General features: G+C 37.2%; 1 protein-coding gene across 3 annotated transcripts in view; it reads right to left on the bottom strand.

Moving 5' to 3' along the window:
- Positions 1–15,429, bottom strand: part of Taf3 (TATA-box binding protein associated factor 3) — a 118,809-nt gene that overhangs the window by 3,980 nt on the left and 99,400 nt on the right. For all 3 annotated transcript variants that reach the window (XM_090318871.1, XM_090318869.1, XM_090318870.1), the window contains exon 5: positions 98–341. In XM_090318871.1, the coding sequence (XP_090174997.1) occupies positions 98–341 (244 nt within the window). The remainder of the gene's footprint in view (positions 1–97; positions 342–15,429) is intronic.

The following is a 15,429-nucleotide window of genomic DNA, read 5'->3' as shown; positions in this document are numbered from 1 at the left end:
AACTGCCTCTGAGACTCCTAATGACATATACAGTTGTTCTTTCTAATTGAAAATACTCTCCCAATAGGCTCTCAGCTACTGTGAAAGTGATACATACCACGTACGTGCTGACGGTCTCAGTCACCACGCTTCTCACAGGGGCTTTGGAGCTTCCTGCCCCAGAGATGGCAGGGGATGGAGATGGCACCAGAGCTGGGCATGCTGCGGCCTGGGCGAGGAGAGGCAGGGGAGGGGGGTTCATGTGCACAGGAACTGGGGCTGGGGCTGGTGGTGGGGTTTTAGGTCTATTCAGAGAAGGAGCTGGCTTAGCCTCTGGGGCTGGAACCACTTTGCTGATGACACTGTTAAGAGACAAGAGAGTAGGATAACCAAATCAAACCACATGCTAACATCTTTTTCCATCTAGAAGCAACATCTATTTTTAGGAGTCCAAAGATAAAGAACTCAGAATTCAAGTTTTTAGTTAAGTGCTCTCTAGTTAGACTTTTTTTATATTCTCAAATTGTCCTTCAATGGTCACATACTTAGAAAAAGCTTTTTTTTTTTTTTTTTTAGGCTATTGCCCTACCCTTGGGCCTAGGTGCTGTCCCTGAGCTCTTTGGTTCAAGGCTACCACCCTACCCTTGAGCCTTGCAAGCCCTACTTCCCGTTTTCTAGAGGTTAATTGGAGATAAGAGTCTCAGGTCCTTAGGTGGCTGGGCTGGCTTTGAACCTTGATCCTCAGATCTCAGCCTCCTGAATAGCTAGGATTATAGCCATGAGTCACCATGCCCAGCAGTATTATAGTTTTATATGCTTTAAAAGCTAAAGCTGGGTGCCAATGGCTCAATCTTAGCTACTCAGGAGGCTGATAGTTAAGATCATGGTTGAAAGCCAGCCTGGGTAGAAAAATCTATGAGACTTGGATCTTCAGTTAAACCATCAAAACGCTACAGCTATGGATCAAGTGGTAGACGATTAGAGTGAAAAGCCGACGACAGTGCTCAGGCCTCGATTTCAAGCCTCAGTACTGGCATTTTAAAAAAAAAGGAAGAAATAGGCTAAAAAAAAAAAATCAATACCACCTAGTGTTGTCAAGACAGGGAAATAGGAGAGGTGACTGGTCTAGTATTTCTGGGTGGTTACCAAAACTGTCAAAATATTCAACTTTCTGACCAGCAGTTGGGCTTCTAGAAATTGATTCTGAACAGCCAATAATGTAAAGTCAGATGGTAAAGTATTAATAACCTCAAATTTACAACTGAAAAAATAAATAGAGATAAAAGACTAATTCTGAATACCCACAATAGGGAATAGGTTAAATGAATACATGAGGACCAGAACTGTTGTTGGCATTGTGTGCGTGTGTGTGTGTATTTATTTACACAAAAATTCCTCCCTGAAACATAAATTCTATGAATGTGTACTTTGAAAAAAATTGAAAAGAATGTACAATACCAAAATGTCTAGAAATTTCATCTATATACCAAGACTTTTTTTCTTTTGGCTTTTCTATAATTAACTGTATAACAATGAAAAGGTAAAAAATTTTGTGTCATGTACACATCTAAAATGCTATTGGGAACTTTTAAATGATGCTTCACTTGAGTTGTACAGTTAAAATCTATTTACATTTCTGTATATATGGGGTAGTTCAGGGGCCAAAGTCTAAGTGTTGACCATAGTTTAGTCCTAAATTGATGGGGAAAAAAAAAACCCACAAGCTAAATCAAAGAGCTGACAATTTAGTTCATTCTAAGTTGACTCCATCATCACTAACAGAGATCAACAACAGAATGACCAAGTAGGAAAGGTAGACAGCCTCATATAATGATGCTGTTGTTTTCATGCAACTGAAGTAGTAAGTTTGAATAGGTATTAGATACTGCTGTGTTGGTAGCTAGTTCCAGAAGGCCCGTTTGTTCATATGCTTTGTCCTTAGTATGGTGAGGTGACAGGGTAGGACTTTAAGAGGTGGAGATAAGTGCAAAATGACACACATGTGTACGTATGTATATACATAGAGTTCTCACATTTGGGTAATATGAAGAAAAGTTACTAGAGCTGATACTACATGTCGACAAGACAAACTATCCTTTTTGTTTCTGAGGGATTACACTGGTATTATAATGGCGCTAAAAGTGACCTGCTGAGGCTGGGAGTTTGGCCTAGTGGTAGAGTGCTTGCCTAACATGCATGAAGACCTGGGTTGGATTCCTTGATACCACATGCATAGAAAAAGCTGGAAATGGTGCTGTGGCTCCAGTGATAAAGTCTCCCAACCCCTCAGAATTGGCAAAAAAAAAAAAAAAAAGTGACCTGCTTTTCTCAACTGGTTGGAAGTACCAAAGATAGTTCATTAGACTTTCAGTTATTTTGATCTTAGCTACTAAGTAACGTATGGTAATAGAACATATACTTTTGTTATTTCCTTAATTTTTTAGCATAATAAGAAAATACATAACAGGATAGTATTAGTCTGATTTCAACAATGAACCTAATTTGGTCACTATAAAAATACTTTTGGATTGCAGCTGGCCAAGTTCATTGCCATTCTTGGTTGCAGACAGTGTTTTGCTTCTCTGAATTTTTTCTCCCCGAAGTATCACTTTTTCTCTGCTACTTAATTGCATGGTAAGTTCTCCTCCAGAGCTTTCTGCTGAAAGCCCAATGTCTCACAGAGAAAGTAATACCATCCACAGCTGGGTCGCACAATGGCTCCATGCTGCTAACATTATATCTTTGGGAGGCTTTGGTCACAGTGCCCTAACACTGGTGTTATTCATGCAAACGTGCAGAAGGAAGGACTTTCAGCAGGATTTCTTTACCTGTTTCCCCACCACAAAGCAGTGAAACAAATAGACTGGGTCATGAGTTGTAATGCAAACTCACAGCTTGACAAGTCAATAAAGAGCCAATCCTCGCCTCCCAGCCCCACAGAGCCTCCAAGGTTAGAGGCAAACACAATTTGGATATGTTCTGCACAGGGAGTTTAATGATCCTCATTATTCAGCTATTGTGTGCAAACACTATGAAACTAGTGATCTAAATTATCAAAGTCCAAATTACTGGCTACTAAACTACTTACAAAGTTCAAAAGTTTCCTCACAATGGTGTACTTATTTACTTCTCAAAGTGAACAGCTATTTTTAAATGTAATGAAATGATACCATAGGTAAAAAAACGTATTCTTGTTTCTGTAAATTTTATAGAATTTCCAGAATGAGATTTTTCAATGGAGGAAAAAAAACTATTCTGATAGCATATATATATATATATATATATATATATGTATTTATAATATAGTCCTGCCAGGCACCAGGGCTTAAGCCTGTAATTTTAGCTACTGTGAGACAGAATCAAGGGAATTTTGGTTTACCCAGGGCATAGAAGTTCCCCAAAACTCAATGGTTATCAATCAACTTCAGCAAAGTGAGGGGAAGAGGTAGGACAAAAACAGGAAGATGGAGGGGCCAGCCAGCCAGGCACAAAGCAAGGCACTACCTTGAAAATAACCATTGCAAAAAGTTGCTTCAAATCACTGAGTTTGGCGACCATTTATTTGTTGGAAACAGAAAATTAACATAACAAGTATCCAACTTTGGCCGGGAGTTTGGCCTAGTGGTAGAGTGTTTGCCTAGCATGCATGAAGACCTGGGTTCGATTCCTTGGTAACACATACATAGAAAAAAGTCAGAAGTGGTGCTGAGGCTCAAGTGACGACCTCTAGCCTTGAGAAAGTCTAAGGATATGACTCAAGCCCTGAGCTCAAGCCCAGGACTGGCAAAAAAAAAAAAAAAAAAGACAAAACAAAACAAAACAAAAAACCCCCAGCAGAAACAAGTATCCAACTTTTCTAACTTTGGCATATAAATTTTGGAGAGATTATATTTTAGAGCATCATCACTTAATATGCCAAATTATAAGTCATTTCCATATTTCACATTGATAATGTACATGTATTATGAAAATGAGGTTTATGTTGATTCTTTAAATCAATCATTCATTATTCCTTATTCTTCACGATTCTCACAGCTCAATTTTTTAACTTTTATTTTGCTCGAGCTCAGGGTCTGAGCACTGTCCTTGGACTTTCTCAAGGCTAGAGCTCTACCACTTGAGCTTCAGCACCATTTCCAGCTTTTTTCTATACATGTAGTACCAAGGAATCAAACCTGGGTCTTTGTACATGCTAGGCAAGCACTCTACCACTAGGCCAAACTCCCGGCTCCTCCAGCTTTTTTCTATGTATGTGGTACTGAGAAATCAAACCCGAGTCTTCATGCATGCTAGGCAAGCACTGTACCACTAGCCTAAACTCCTGGCCCACACAGCTCAAATTTTAACATTCATATATTTATAAGAAAACTGTAAATGGACTTAATTCTTCTAACTCATGACTTGCTTTTTGAATATCTACATCATCTCAAAAAACGATTATTTTATCTTGGCCCAAGTGTACATCAAATAATGTAGGCATGACCTATTTGAAAAATGAAATAAATTGCATGAAGTAATTAGAGAAAAACACTGCCATTACAGAATTGTCACTTCAATAGGGGAGGACCAAATGATTTTAGTTCCACTGTCAAATGTTCAAAATCTACAGAATATCAAGAACAGCAGAAATACTATTCCTAATATTTAATAAATACCAACTCCTTCCTCTGAAGAGTATCAACAAGAACTAGAGATACAATAATTTCAACAAATATAAGACATAAAAATGGCAAACAAAAGGGTAAGCAGTACAAAGATTCTATTATAGAGAAAGTGAAGAATTCAAGATCTCTCTGAATATACCTTGTCATTTAGTTTTGACTTTGGAGTCAGGTAAATGGTTAACTCAGAAAGTTAAATTTTTAAAAATTGCCTTTGAATTTGAGACTAAGCAAAATGAACAACTTCAAAGTGTATCAATCATGCTGGAAAAACTATCATTTCAGGCAATTTTAGGAGGACAGCGCTCTGCTCACACAACCACAGAAGAACTGAGCAAATGCTTAAGAAAATCTCAATCTTCAATATTTGATTACTAGTTTCGTAACGGTGGTGTTACTTTCTATTTTATACAGTTCTTGTAAAAATAAAGACATTCTTTTTTTTTTTTTTTTTTTTGGCCAGTCCTGGGTTTCTGCTCAGGGCCTGAGCACTGTCCTTAGACTCAGCACCACTTCTGACTTTTTTCTATGTGTGTGGTACCGAGGAATTGAACCCGGGTCTTGTGCATGCTAGGCAAGCACTCTACCACTAGGCCAAACTCCCGGCCAGGAAAGACAATTTTAATAATGCTGTTATGACTAGTAATGTAAAAAGAGAAGCCAAAGGGAAGTGGTGCTGTGGCTCAAGTGGTAGAATACTAGCTTTGAGCTGAAGAACTCAGAGACAATGCCAAGGCCCAGAGTTCAAGCTACACAGCTCAGGAGAAAAAAAAGTCAAAAGCTTTAAATAAAGGTTACAAAATATTGCTACAGTTATTCTCTTAAAAAAAAGAGAGAGAGAAGCTAAAGAAATACATTTGCAACAACGGTAATGCTAAATCTGAATGAGAAATAATATAAACATAATTTTTTTTTTCCTTTCAAGTTTACCTATTTCTGAGAAGACCCAGTGGTCTTCCTTCTAGGATTCCTAGGACTTGTCGTAGCACTGGGCATCTCTAGTGCACCAGATTGTGACTCTCCCCAAAATACACCTGACTAAAAGAAGTCAATGTTCATTAAATGAACAAGAAATTTCAGATCTGTGGAAATACACAACATGAAGGAAATATGCCACAAGATAGAAATGGAACATTTGTAGCTGGAAAGCTGTCAAATACAAATGAGGTTTTATCAAAATCCAATAGACAAGATGAAGGAAGTCAGTGATCAAGATAGGATAATCTGAACATGAAGAAGAACAAAGAAGATAGAGAATGAGGTGGGGCAGAGGGAAAAGGGGAAAGGAAAAACAGAGACAGAGAGAGACAGAGAACATATAATCCAACAACTCCTTCCTCTAAAGAGTATCAAGAAGAACCTAAACATTTATCTTGTTATTCTTTTTTTTTTTGGCCATTCCTGGGCTTGAGCTCAGGGCCTGAGCACTGTCCTTGGATTTTTCTCAAGGCTAGAGCTCTACCACTTGAGCCTCAGCACCACTTCTGGCTTTTTATCTATGTATGTGGTACCGAGGAATCGAACCCAGGTCTTCATGCATGCTAGGCAAGCACTTTAACCACTAGGCCAAACTCCCGGCCCCTTATCTTGTTATTCTTATATGAGCTACATTTCAGGGTAACTAAAATTTCCTTCCTGAAGAAGAAAAGTTCACCTTCATTGATAGATTTCAACTTAATAAATGGAAATGAAATGGCTAGATTAAATAAAATCCATCATTTCACAGAGTCCAATTAAATGATTGATTTTATATCAGTATGAGTCTGACAAACAGATATAATGAGCTGATATAACAAGCAAAAGGCATCAAAATATACTTGTCCATTAAAGTTTAAAAATTTAAGCAAGTCTTTAGAACTAAATAACTGTTATGAGGAGGAAATAGCAATTTAAATTACATGATAAGGAAGTAGATAATGAGATGCTATCTTGGATAAATGATCTACTATCTTCAGTTGCATAGCAAACAGGAAGAGGAGGTGGGAGCGTGGAGAAGAAACTACAAATTTCCCGATTCATGCAAACCATGCTCTCCCAAGCTTTTATCCACTGTTTAGTGTTCTACTGAAATTTGAATATCTCCAAGACTTACTAATCTTTCCTATCTGGAAGTAGGAAAGATTTTTTAAATTTTTTTTGAAAATAATTTTTAAAAATAATTTTGTTATTTTTGTGGTGTTATACAGAGGGGTTATCGGTTCATAAGTCAAGTATATTTCTGTTTTTAGATAATGTCAACAGTTCCTTTGCTTTCCCCCAGTTTCTTCTTCCCAACCTTGGCATCTATGGAATTGGAAATGTGCCTCTTTTAGCCTTTTGTACTTTCTCCTGTTTACGAGGATGTTTGGATATGTTTTCTTCCTCAAGATTCCAATTTCAAATTTTGTTTCAGTCTACTTTTGACTACTTTTGTTTGTTCCATGTATATAATGAAAATAAATATCACTTTAATGTAGATTAACTCTGAAAACTGTAAATTCTGGAGTGCTGTCTGCGGCATTTACAGTCAGTGCCTTTCTATGTAGTTCAGTTTGGCCTAGAAGCCTCACCTTCCTGAATTCTGGGATTTAGGTATGAACCCAGTTACTGTCTCTTTTATTTACAGATAATCTTACCTTCATCTGGAGTCAAAGAGTTTTATAGCAAATACAGATATTATAAAACAAATGCTGGACACAACAATTCCTGTATAGGAAAAATTATTGCTATAGTCATTAGAAACTAGCCAGCTTCTATATACACCCTAAAGTAAGGTAACATATTTTGATTTAGTATCTATAATAAGGCTGGGAGGGGCATGGCTCAAGTGGCAGATTACTTGCAAACGCAAGACCATGCCTTAAAACCCTAATATTGCCAAAGGGAAACATGCTTATGTGTGCATATCCAGACTCAGATGGACAAAGACACATATATATACACAGACACTAAACCTAGCTTATTATTGATAAGTAATTTTCGTAAGATTTTCCCCAGACTTCCCTCAAATCTACTCCTCTAGATAGCTGATGCTGGAATAGGTGGAATTATATGCATTAACCACTGCATTTGGTCCTAACAGGATGTTTTTTTTTTTTTTTTGCCAGTCTTGGGGCTTGAACTCTGGGCCTGGGCACTGTCTTTGGGTTTTCTCAAGGCTATAGCTCTACCACAGCCCTACTTCTGGCTTTTTCTGTGTATGTGGTACTGAGGAATCGAACCCAGGCCAAACTCCCTGCCACTAATAGGTAATTTTTAAGTGGGCTAGGACAAAAAAGGAAGAAGGATCAAGAAAAAGGAGCCCATGAAAGAAAAATGAAGAAGAGATTTAAGAGAATATGATACTCAAATAACTATAGAGTCAAGAATACCCAAAAGAAATAGGAAAGGGAAGGGGGGATGATTGGGGCAGGTGAGGGAAATGGGGACAAAAACATGAGAAGGGGTATCAATGTGTGAGAAGTAATGCACCTCCTACCTGGTGCATGTAACTGTAACCCCTCTACACATTGCCCTGACAATAAAAATAAAAATAATAAAAAAGAATACCCCAAAGTTCCAAAAGAGGGCTCAGGAAACACGGCTCATGAGAGCATAAAGGATTAACGCTGTCGCAGCCATGTTCTCTAGATGTGGGAAGTGGACATTCAATGATCTGATCGAGAAGCTACTCAAAAGCTTTTGGCAGAAACCAGATGCACTTGGTCTAGGACCGAAGACTGGAGAAGCTGCACCTAAAGACTAAGTTTTGAGAAATGGGAAGGAGAGCAGGTAGCTTGGTGAAGATGAGGTTTAGCTAAAAGGAAAAGGGAAGAGGAGGGAGACAGCTCCCCAGAAGGCAAGAAAGGCAGGCACAAAGGAGGGCACAGCAAGAGCAGAATACAAGAAAGGCTGGGGCCACAAGCTTTCCTAGAACCTGGAGACTTTCCCGATACTTGGGCCACAGTGACAAGAAAACGTTGCTAAGTCATGGCAGTCCTTCCGTAACCTGAATATCTATGTATTGAGCGACAAAGGTGGGTGTGGGGGCAGTGAAGAATTATTACTTTGTGCATCTAAAATCATTATGTCAGTTTCTGAATCTACTATAGATGCCTAAAGTGACAGGAAGAATAGAACGCAAAGGATTAAACATTCCTGTAGTCATACTACCAGGAGGTCTAAGTGTTTTTTTAAAATCAGGTACATATTTTTTTCAACACTAGAAGTGTGAGCAGTTTGATCTTTAGGAGAAATTATAATCAGATAGTAAACAAAAGGTTACCATGATACAGCTAAATTATCTCTGGCTGTTAAAGAACATTTAAATTCTAGAGGTTTACATCAGCTTTTTCCAGATAACAAATCTTAAGTACCTTCCTATAGTCACTCAATTAGTGATCTTGGGCCTTGATAACACTGCAGAGAGAAACTTTCCAACCATCATTCAAATCATATCTAAAAAGGTGGTCATAAATATTTTAAAACCTAAGTGAACTAATAAGACCTAGACCCATTAAGGATAAGATCTTTTTACAACAAATTAAATAAAACAATTTATTGAAGTCTGGACTCAAGATAAGCCAGATTTACTAGCTAACCTTTTATTCATTTAAAGAACAAAATTAGCTCTAATTGCATTAGAATAGAATCCAGTAAATTTTCCCAAGTCTTTTAATGTGGCATCCATGTAAGAAGTCCTGTAATTGTTTACAAGTAAGATGGAAATGCTTTGATTATAATCTTTCCACTTGTTTTATTGTGTCGTAAAAGCATTTCCCGAAACCCAAAGCTGGTTTTTCTGACAGTATACCAGTTTTTCTCTTAAATACACTGCATCTTTGGTGTTCATGAACAAACCACAATGTGACAGGGGAAAAATTAAATTTGGACTTCATCATAATTCTAGGTCAGTAAAATTGACAAAGTAATATATAAAGAAGTCAAGATCTCCTTGTCTGAAAATTCAGAAAATGGCTGAACACTTGAATAAGAAAATGTTTCATCTCAGAGGTGACTCAGATTTATCACTGAGACATGAGGGCTTGGAGCTGTTGAATTTATGAGTATTGTAAGGAGACAAAACTAATGTATATTACCTATAATTTCTCTTCCAGATGTTCAGCAGCAAGGGAATTACATTACAAATATTGGTATCTTAGACAACTAGTATTAAAAAAATCAGTCATTTTAAAATTTCAAATATAGTCAGTAAAATATTTAAATATTATTTACATAATTTGAATATAGCCTTTCTTAAGATTCTGTTTGGCCATTATTCCTACTATATTCACTTTAAAGTTTAAATCGATTTAATAATTATCTTTAAATAGTTGTACAAGGGAGTTTTATGTCAATTTATGTCTACAATGCATCTTGATCAATGTCATCCTTGTATCATTCCTGCCCTCCACCTATCCCAATCCTATTTATCCCCTTAGTTTCCAAGTTCCATTGTCATATATGTACAGTGAGTATGATGATTATATCTACCCACCATTCCTCTCTCTTTGCCTTCTTTTATCCTCTTAAACCCCTCTTCCCTCATGGCATTCATTTTGTGAAATTAACTATTCAAAAGAGTTGAATTATGAAAATCTGCCCTTGCATATGTCATATTTGGTCACCTTTATTGTGTATACATGCACATGAGTTTTCATATATGTTTTTAATTTATTTCTGACTTTCACATATGAGAGGAAAACCTTTTCCCTTTGTAAGCCTGACTTACTTCACTCAACTTTGTGTGTGTCTATTCATCTATGCTGGTGCTTAAACTCAGGGTCTGGGTACTATCCCTAAATTTTTTTGCTCAAGGCTAGCACTCTACCACATAACAAGAGCTCTACTTCTGGATATTTGGTGCTTAATTGGATGTAAGAGTCTCACAGGCTTTCTTGCCATGGCTGGCTTTGAACCATGATTATCATATCTCAGCCTTCTGTGTAGCTAGGATTACAGGGGGGAAAAATGAGAGTGGGGGGGGACAATATTTGACAAGAAATGTGTTCACTGCCCTACATATGTCACAACCTTATGTATGTAACTGTAGCCCCTCTGTACATCACCTTAACAATAAAATTAAATTAAAAACAGAAAGCAGATTAATTTAGGCATGGTGGCACATTCAACAGGTTAAACTAGGAGGCTGATAAGTTTGAGGCCAGCCTGGGCTATATAACAAGTTTGTCTCCAAAACAAACAAAAAGAACAAGTGCTCTGTAAGGCTGGGGATCTAGCAAAGTATATTGAACATGCACAAGGCCCTGGGTTTGATCCCTAGTCTTCCCAAACAACAACAACAACAACAAAAACAACAACAACAACAACACACAAAACCCCACATTTTATTTTGTTTTTTCCCTTATAGCTAGGAAGTTAAACTCGGATTTGACACAAACATTTGATTCTTTCCTTACTTTTCTATTTCTGTTTCCTAGTATACTGTACATCCTCTCATGAAGTTACCCTAAATAAATGTAGACTGGAAAAAATGGTTTCAAGGATAGAAAGGAAAATGCAGATAAAAACCATTTAATATTGTCTCTAAGAACTTATTAACACTCATCATTAAAATGCTACTATATATTTTCACTCTGTTAAATATTTCTTGGCTAAGTATGGCTACCTTTTAAAACACAAAAATACTAATTTTCTTTAAAAGACTTTTATCCATAATTATTCTCTATTTTTATTGTCAAAATGTTCAGGTCACACAGGGGTGAAATATCTATGTTTTGTTTCAAAAGACTGAATCTTTTATATTTTTCAAGATTAATAAGCAAAGCCTTAGTACTGTTTTCCACAGAATATAGACTGAAATAATTGAGAAATTATATTTATTAGCCCTCCACAAGACATAAGGAAAATTCGTGATCAACAACAACAAAAACAAAACCAAACCAAACCAAAAAAACTGGACGTCATAAAAAAGAAGACATCAAACTTTTAGTACCTCTGCCATGAAAGTACTTAACAATGAAACTTTGTTGAATTTGGGAAGCCAATCCAGTTGCCAGTAGAAATGAAAATGTTAGCAAAAAAGGAAAACTTAATTGTCGGCAGAGAAGCAGTCCCTGAAAATGAACACAACCTAACCTGACTGTATTGAATAAAGAGTGAAATGTGCCAACTGGAATATCTGCTATGAACTTATTACACCAGAGGGACTTTAGACATCACTGAGAGCAGTCTCGTTTTTGGACAGGCATCATAAATAATTGGAGTGTCACCTAGTCAGGTATAGCCAACCATCTTAGGAAGTTGAGAGGGCTTCTATCAGCCATCCTTCCATGGGGAAGGTGGGATGACACAGGCAGGGAAGTCCTAAGAGCATTTTCCCAACACAGTGTGCCTCACCACCAGCATGAGTCACACATCTGGGTAGAAGAGCTCTCCATCTACTGGAAGTATGGGAAAGTAGACAGAAGGAGAGAGAAATTCCTTCTCTAAAACTTGTGACAGGGCAGTATTAGAGAAGATACCAGTGAAATGTGAAAGGAAGGATTACCTATAAAAGTTTTATGCAAATTTACATTACATCTTTCTAAATACCAATATGTAAAACAGCCTTTGTACATAGAACTCCTTCAGCAAAATTTTGAGCTTTGTAGTCATTTGAACTTGGAAAATCTGCACACATCTCCCTTAACAATTCTCTTATCAGACTCATTACTAAGACATTCTATCACTTTATTCCACTTACTTTCTTCACAGACAGGAATTAAACAATTAATGCTATCGTTAGCCAACTCTTTCCACACTTACTCAAAATAGAGGCGCTCAGAAAATAAGATCAGGACAAGAAATACTATGAGAGCTGTGCTATCGCTGTACACATTCTACTCACTGTACTCTGCATCACAGGACCCTAGGATTCTGATCAACAGAGCTCCTGGGCAGTGCTCCTGGGCAAGCTGAAGCCTACTTTTTCCCTTGGTTTATCAAGGGCAGGTTGACTGGCTAGACTTAACTATTTCAGCAAGAAGCTTAAATGTGTTGTTTCCCCACTCCTACTTTACAGGTGTTAGATGATAATTTCAGGGTTAGGATTTTCATTTCATCTTCAAAATGGACTTTAGGCACTCTAGATATCCGTAACTGGAGGATATATTAAAGGAATTTGAGATCTTTGGAAAAGACATCTTCAATTTTAAGGCAAGGAAAGGAATTGTCTTCACCACAGAGATCTCTTTAGAAAACAGTTCCAGGAATGCTTCAAGGAATATTAATAGGAAACAGAAGAAACTAACCTCAAAGTCCTTTCTGAATCAAGGGTAGAAGACATAGCTTCTTTATTTAAGACCTAGAAACTAAATATTGTCTTAAAGATCTTCCAATGAGAGGGTATAATTTAAACCTTGTAAAGCCTTTTCTTTTTCCCATAATTTCAAAGGACTCTATTTTCTCCCTGTCCTTCAGCAATAAATACTCGTCCCTGCCCCCCTGAACTAATTAAATCCCCTCAATTTTGAATCCCAGTCTGCTCATTAATTTCACTTAAGAAGAGTATTAGTTCACCCTCAAGTGTGTACAAAAATAACTAACGGTACATTTATATGAATCTTCACCACTTTTCCACTATAACAGCCATGAAATTGGCTATATGTCTTTATTCTACAATCATCAAATATCAGTGAAATATAAAAGTCACATAACTGTAATGTCATAAACATTCCTTTAAGTTAGTCATCATTTAAAAATGCAAAATCCATGTTTAGTTTGCAGGTCACACAAAAACAATCAGAGTGGGGGAGTTCATTTTAATTTAGTTCATGTAAATAATTTCTTTGCTCATTGTAAGGCTTTTTTTTTGCATATGCCTTTGTTAAATAATTATCCTTTAAGTTATCATTCATCTGAATGCTATCATGTAAGTTATTTACCTACATATCTGAAGTTTTACCATTTATGTAATGTACTTCCAAGAGTAATCTGTCTAGAATCTCTGGTTATTATCATTTCTTTCAAAGTAGACATTTTGTTCCAGAGTAATAGGATCTGTTTCTCACATCTTCTGGTATCTTAGGTGTATGAATGATATATTAAAAGGAGAAAAGTAGTTGACAGCGTAATTCAAAGATACTTAAAGGCTAAGAGAATGAATATAACTTCCTATTTTTTACTACAAACCTTATTACTCTAAAGGTATTGAGCGAGTAAAACTTCTATGTGAGAAGATCAAATACTGATAAACTACTGAGAAAGTAGGAATTAAATATGAACTAGTACGAGAAAAATAGGTTATGAATGATGAATAAGAGCATCTTCTCCTTACAGAAATGAGAGTAGACAGAATTTCTAAGGAGATGGTATCAATTTCCTTTGTGGGTCTCTATGATCTATTGGTTGAGGCATAAGAACATTTATTCAAACTTTTGTCAGATTGACAGAGAATAAAAACAAGTATCTGGTTTAAAATGTGCCAGATGTAAATATGTCTATGTGTGTGTGTGTGTGTTTGTGTGCGCGCGCGCGCGCGGCGTGCCAGTCTTGGGGCTTGAATTCAGGGCCTGGGCTCTGCCTCTAAGCAATATTTCCTCAAAGCTAGCACTTTACTACTTGAGCAACAATGCCATGTCTGGCTTCTTCGGGATAGTTAATTGGAGGTTAGTGTGTCTCAAGGATTTTCTTGCTAGGCTGGCTTTGAACCACAACCCTCAGATCTCAGTCTCCTGAGCATCTAGGATTACAGGAATGAGCCACCAGCACCTAATATCAATCTAAATATTTTTGCTAATATTTTCTAAGCATACTATCAGTGTGATTCCCCACTGTCTAGATCTCTAGATAAGAGCAACCAGGAACAATGTGGAAAATTTCCATAGAATCGAATGAGAAAAGTGTGAAGCATCTGGATTTTCTCCTAATCTTAGAAGAGTCTTTAGAGGAGTGCGCATTCTCCTGGAAGCCATGTCAGCTCTGGATCACTTTTGTCACTACCATGCTGGTCTTTGTTACTGCACTACATTTGGGGGCTAATAGAAGCAGTTACATAAAATACACACAAACTAGAGAAGAAACAAACTACAAGAAAACAGCAAATTTTCTGCTTTTTATCTACTAACAAATTAATGGATCGTACTCCCATTTTTATCACTCAATGAAAATGACAACAGAATGCCTTGTAAGCCCATTTTCTACATAATTTTTGTTGCTTGCAGTGTAAAGGACTATACTTTCAGACTTACCAGGAAAAAATAAGGTAGTAAACATGTACTTTAATTTTTTTTTTTTTGCCAGTCTTGGGCTTGGGCTCAGGGCCCAAGCACTGTCCTTGGACTTTCTCAAGGCTAGAGCTCTATCACTTGAACCTCAGCACCACTTTCGGCTTTTTTCTATGTATGTGATGATATCGAGGAATCGAACCCGGGTCTTCGTGCATGCTAGGCAAGCACTCTACCACTAGGCCAAACTCCTGGCCCCCATTTTTTGAATCTCATTTAAATGATACACAGTAAGTTTACCAGAATAGAATAATTACTTTTAATATGATTTATAAAAGTAGTGTCTCCCCTTCGCTCGTGAGCGTGCTAGTTCTCCCTCCCTCCCTCCCTCCCTCCCTCCCTCCCTCTCTCTCTCTCTCTCTCTCTCTCTCTCTCTCTCTCTCTCTCTCTCTCTCTCTCTCTCTCTCTCTCTCCCTCTCTCTCTCTCCCTTTCTCTCTCTCTCCCTCTCTCTCCCTTTCTCTCTCTCTCATATAATTAGGACCACTGAAGAACACTGGAGGTCTCACTAGATCTTCAAAAATAAAGAAAAGAAAAAAAAATCCAACTAATTTACCTTAAAGAAGAATGGACTGATAAAATAGTTCTGTGAAAATTGAGACAGATA

Source organism: Megascapheus bottae, chromosome 26, assembly GCF_031878675.1.
Source record: "Megascapheus bottae isolate mThoBot1 chromosome 26, mThoBot2.hap1, whole genome shotgun sequence".
Classification (NCBI taxonomy): Eukaryota; Metazoa; Chordata; class Mammalia; order Rodentia; family Geomyidae; genus Megascapheus; species Megascapheus bottae.
The sequence above is the reverse complement of the archived record's forward strand: the minus strand, read 5'-3'. Positions and strand labels throughout refer to the sequence as shown.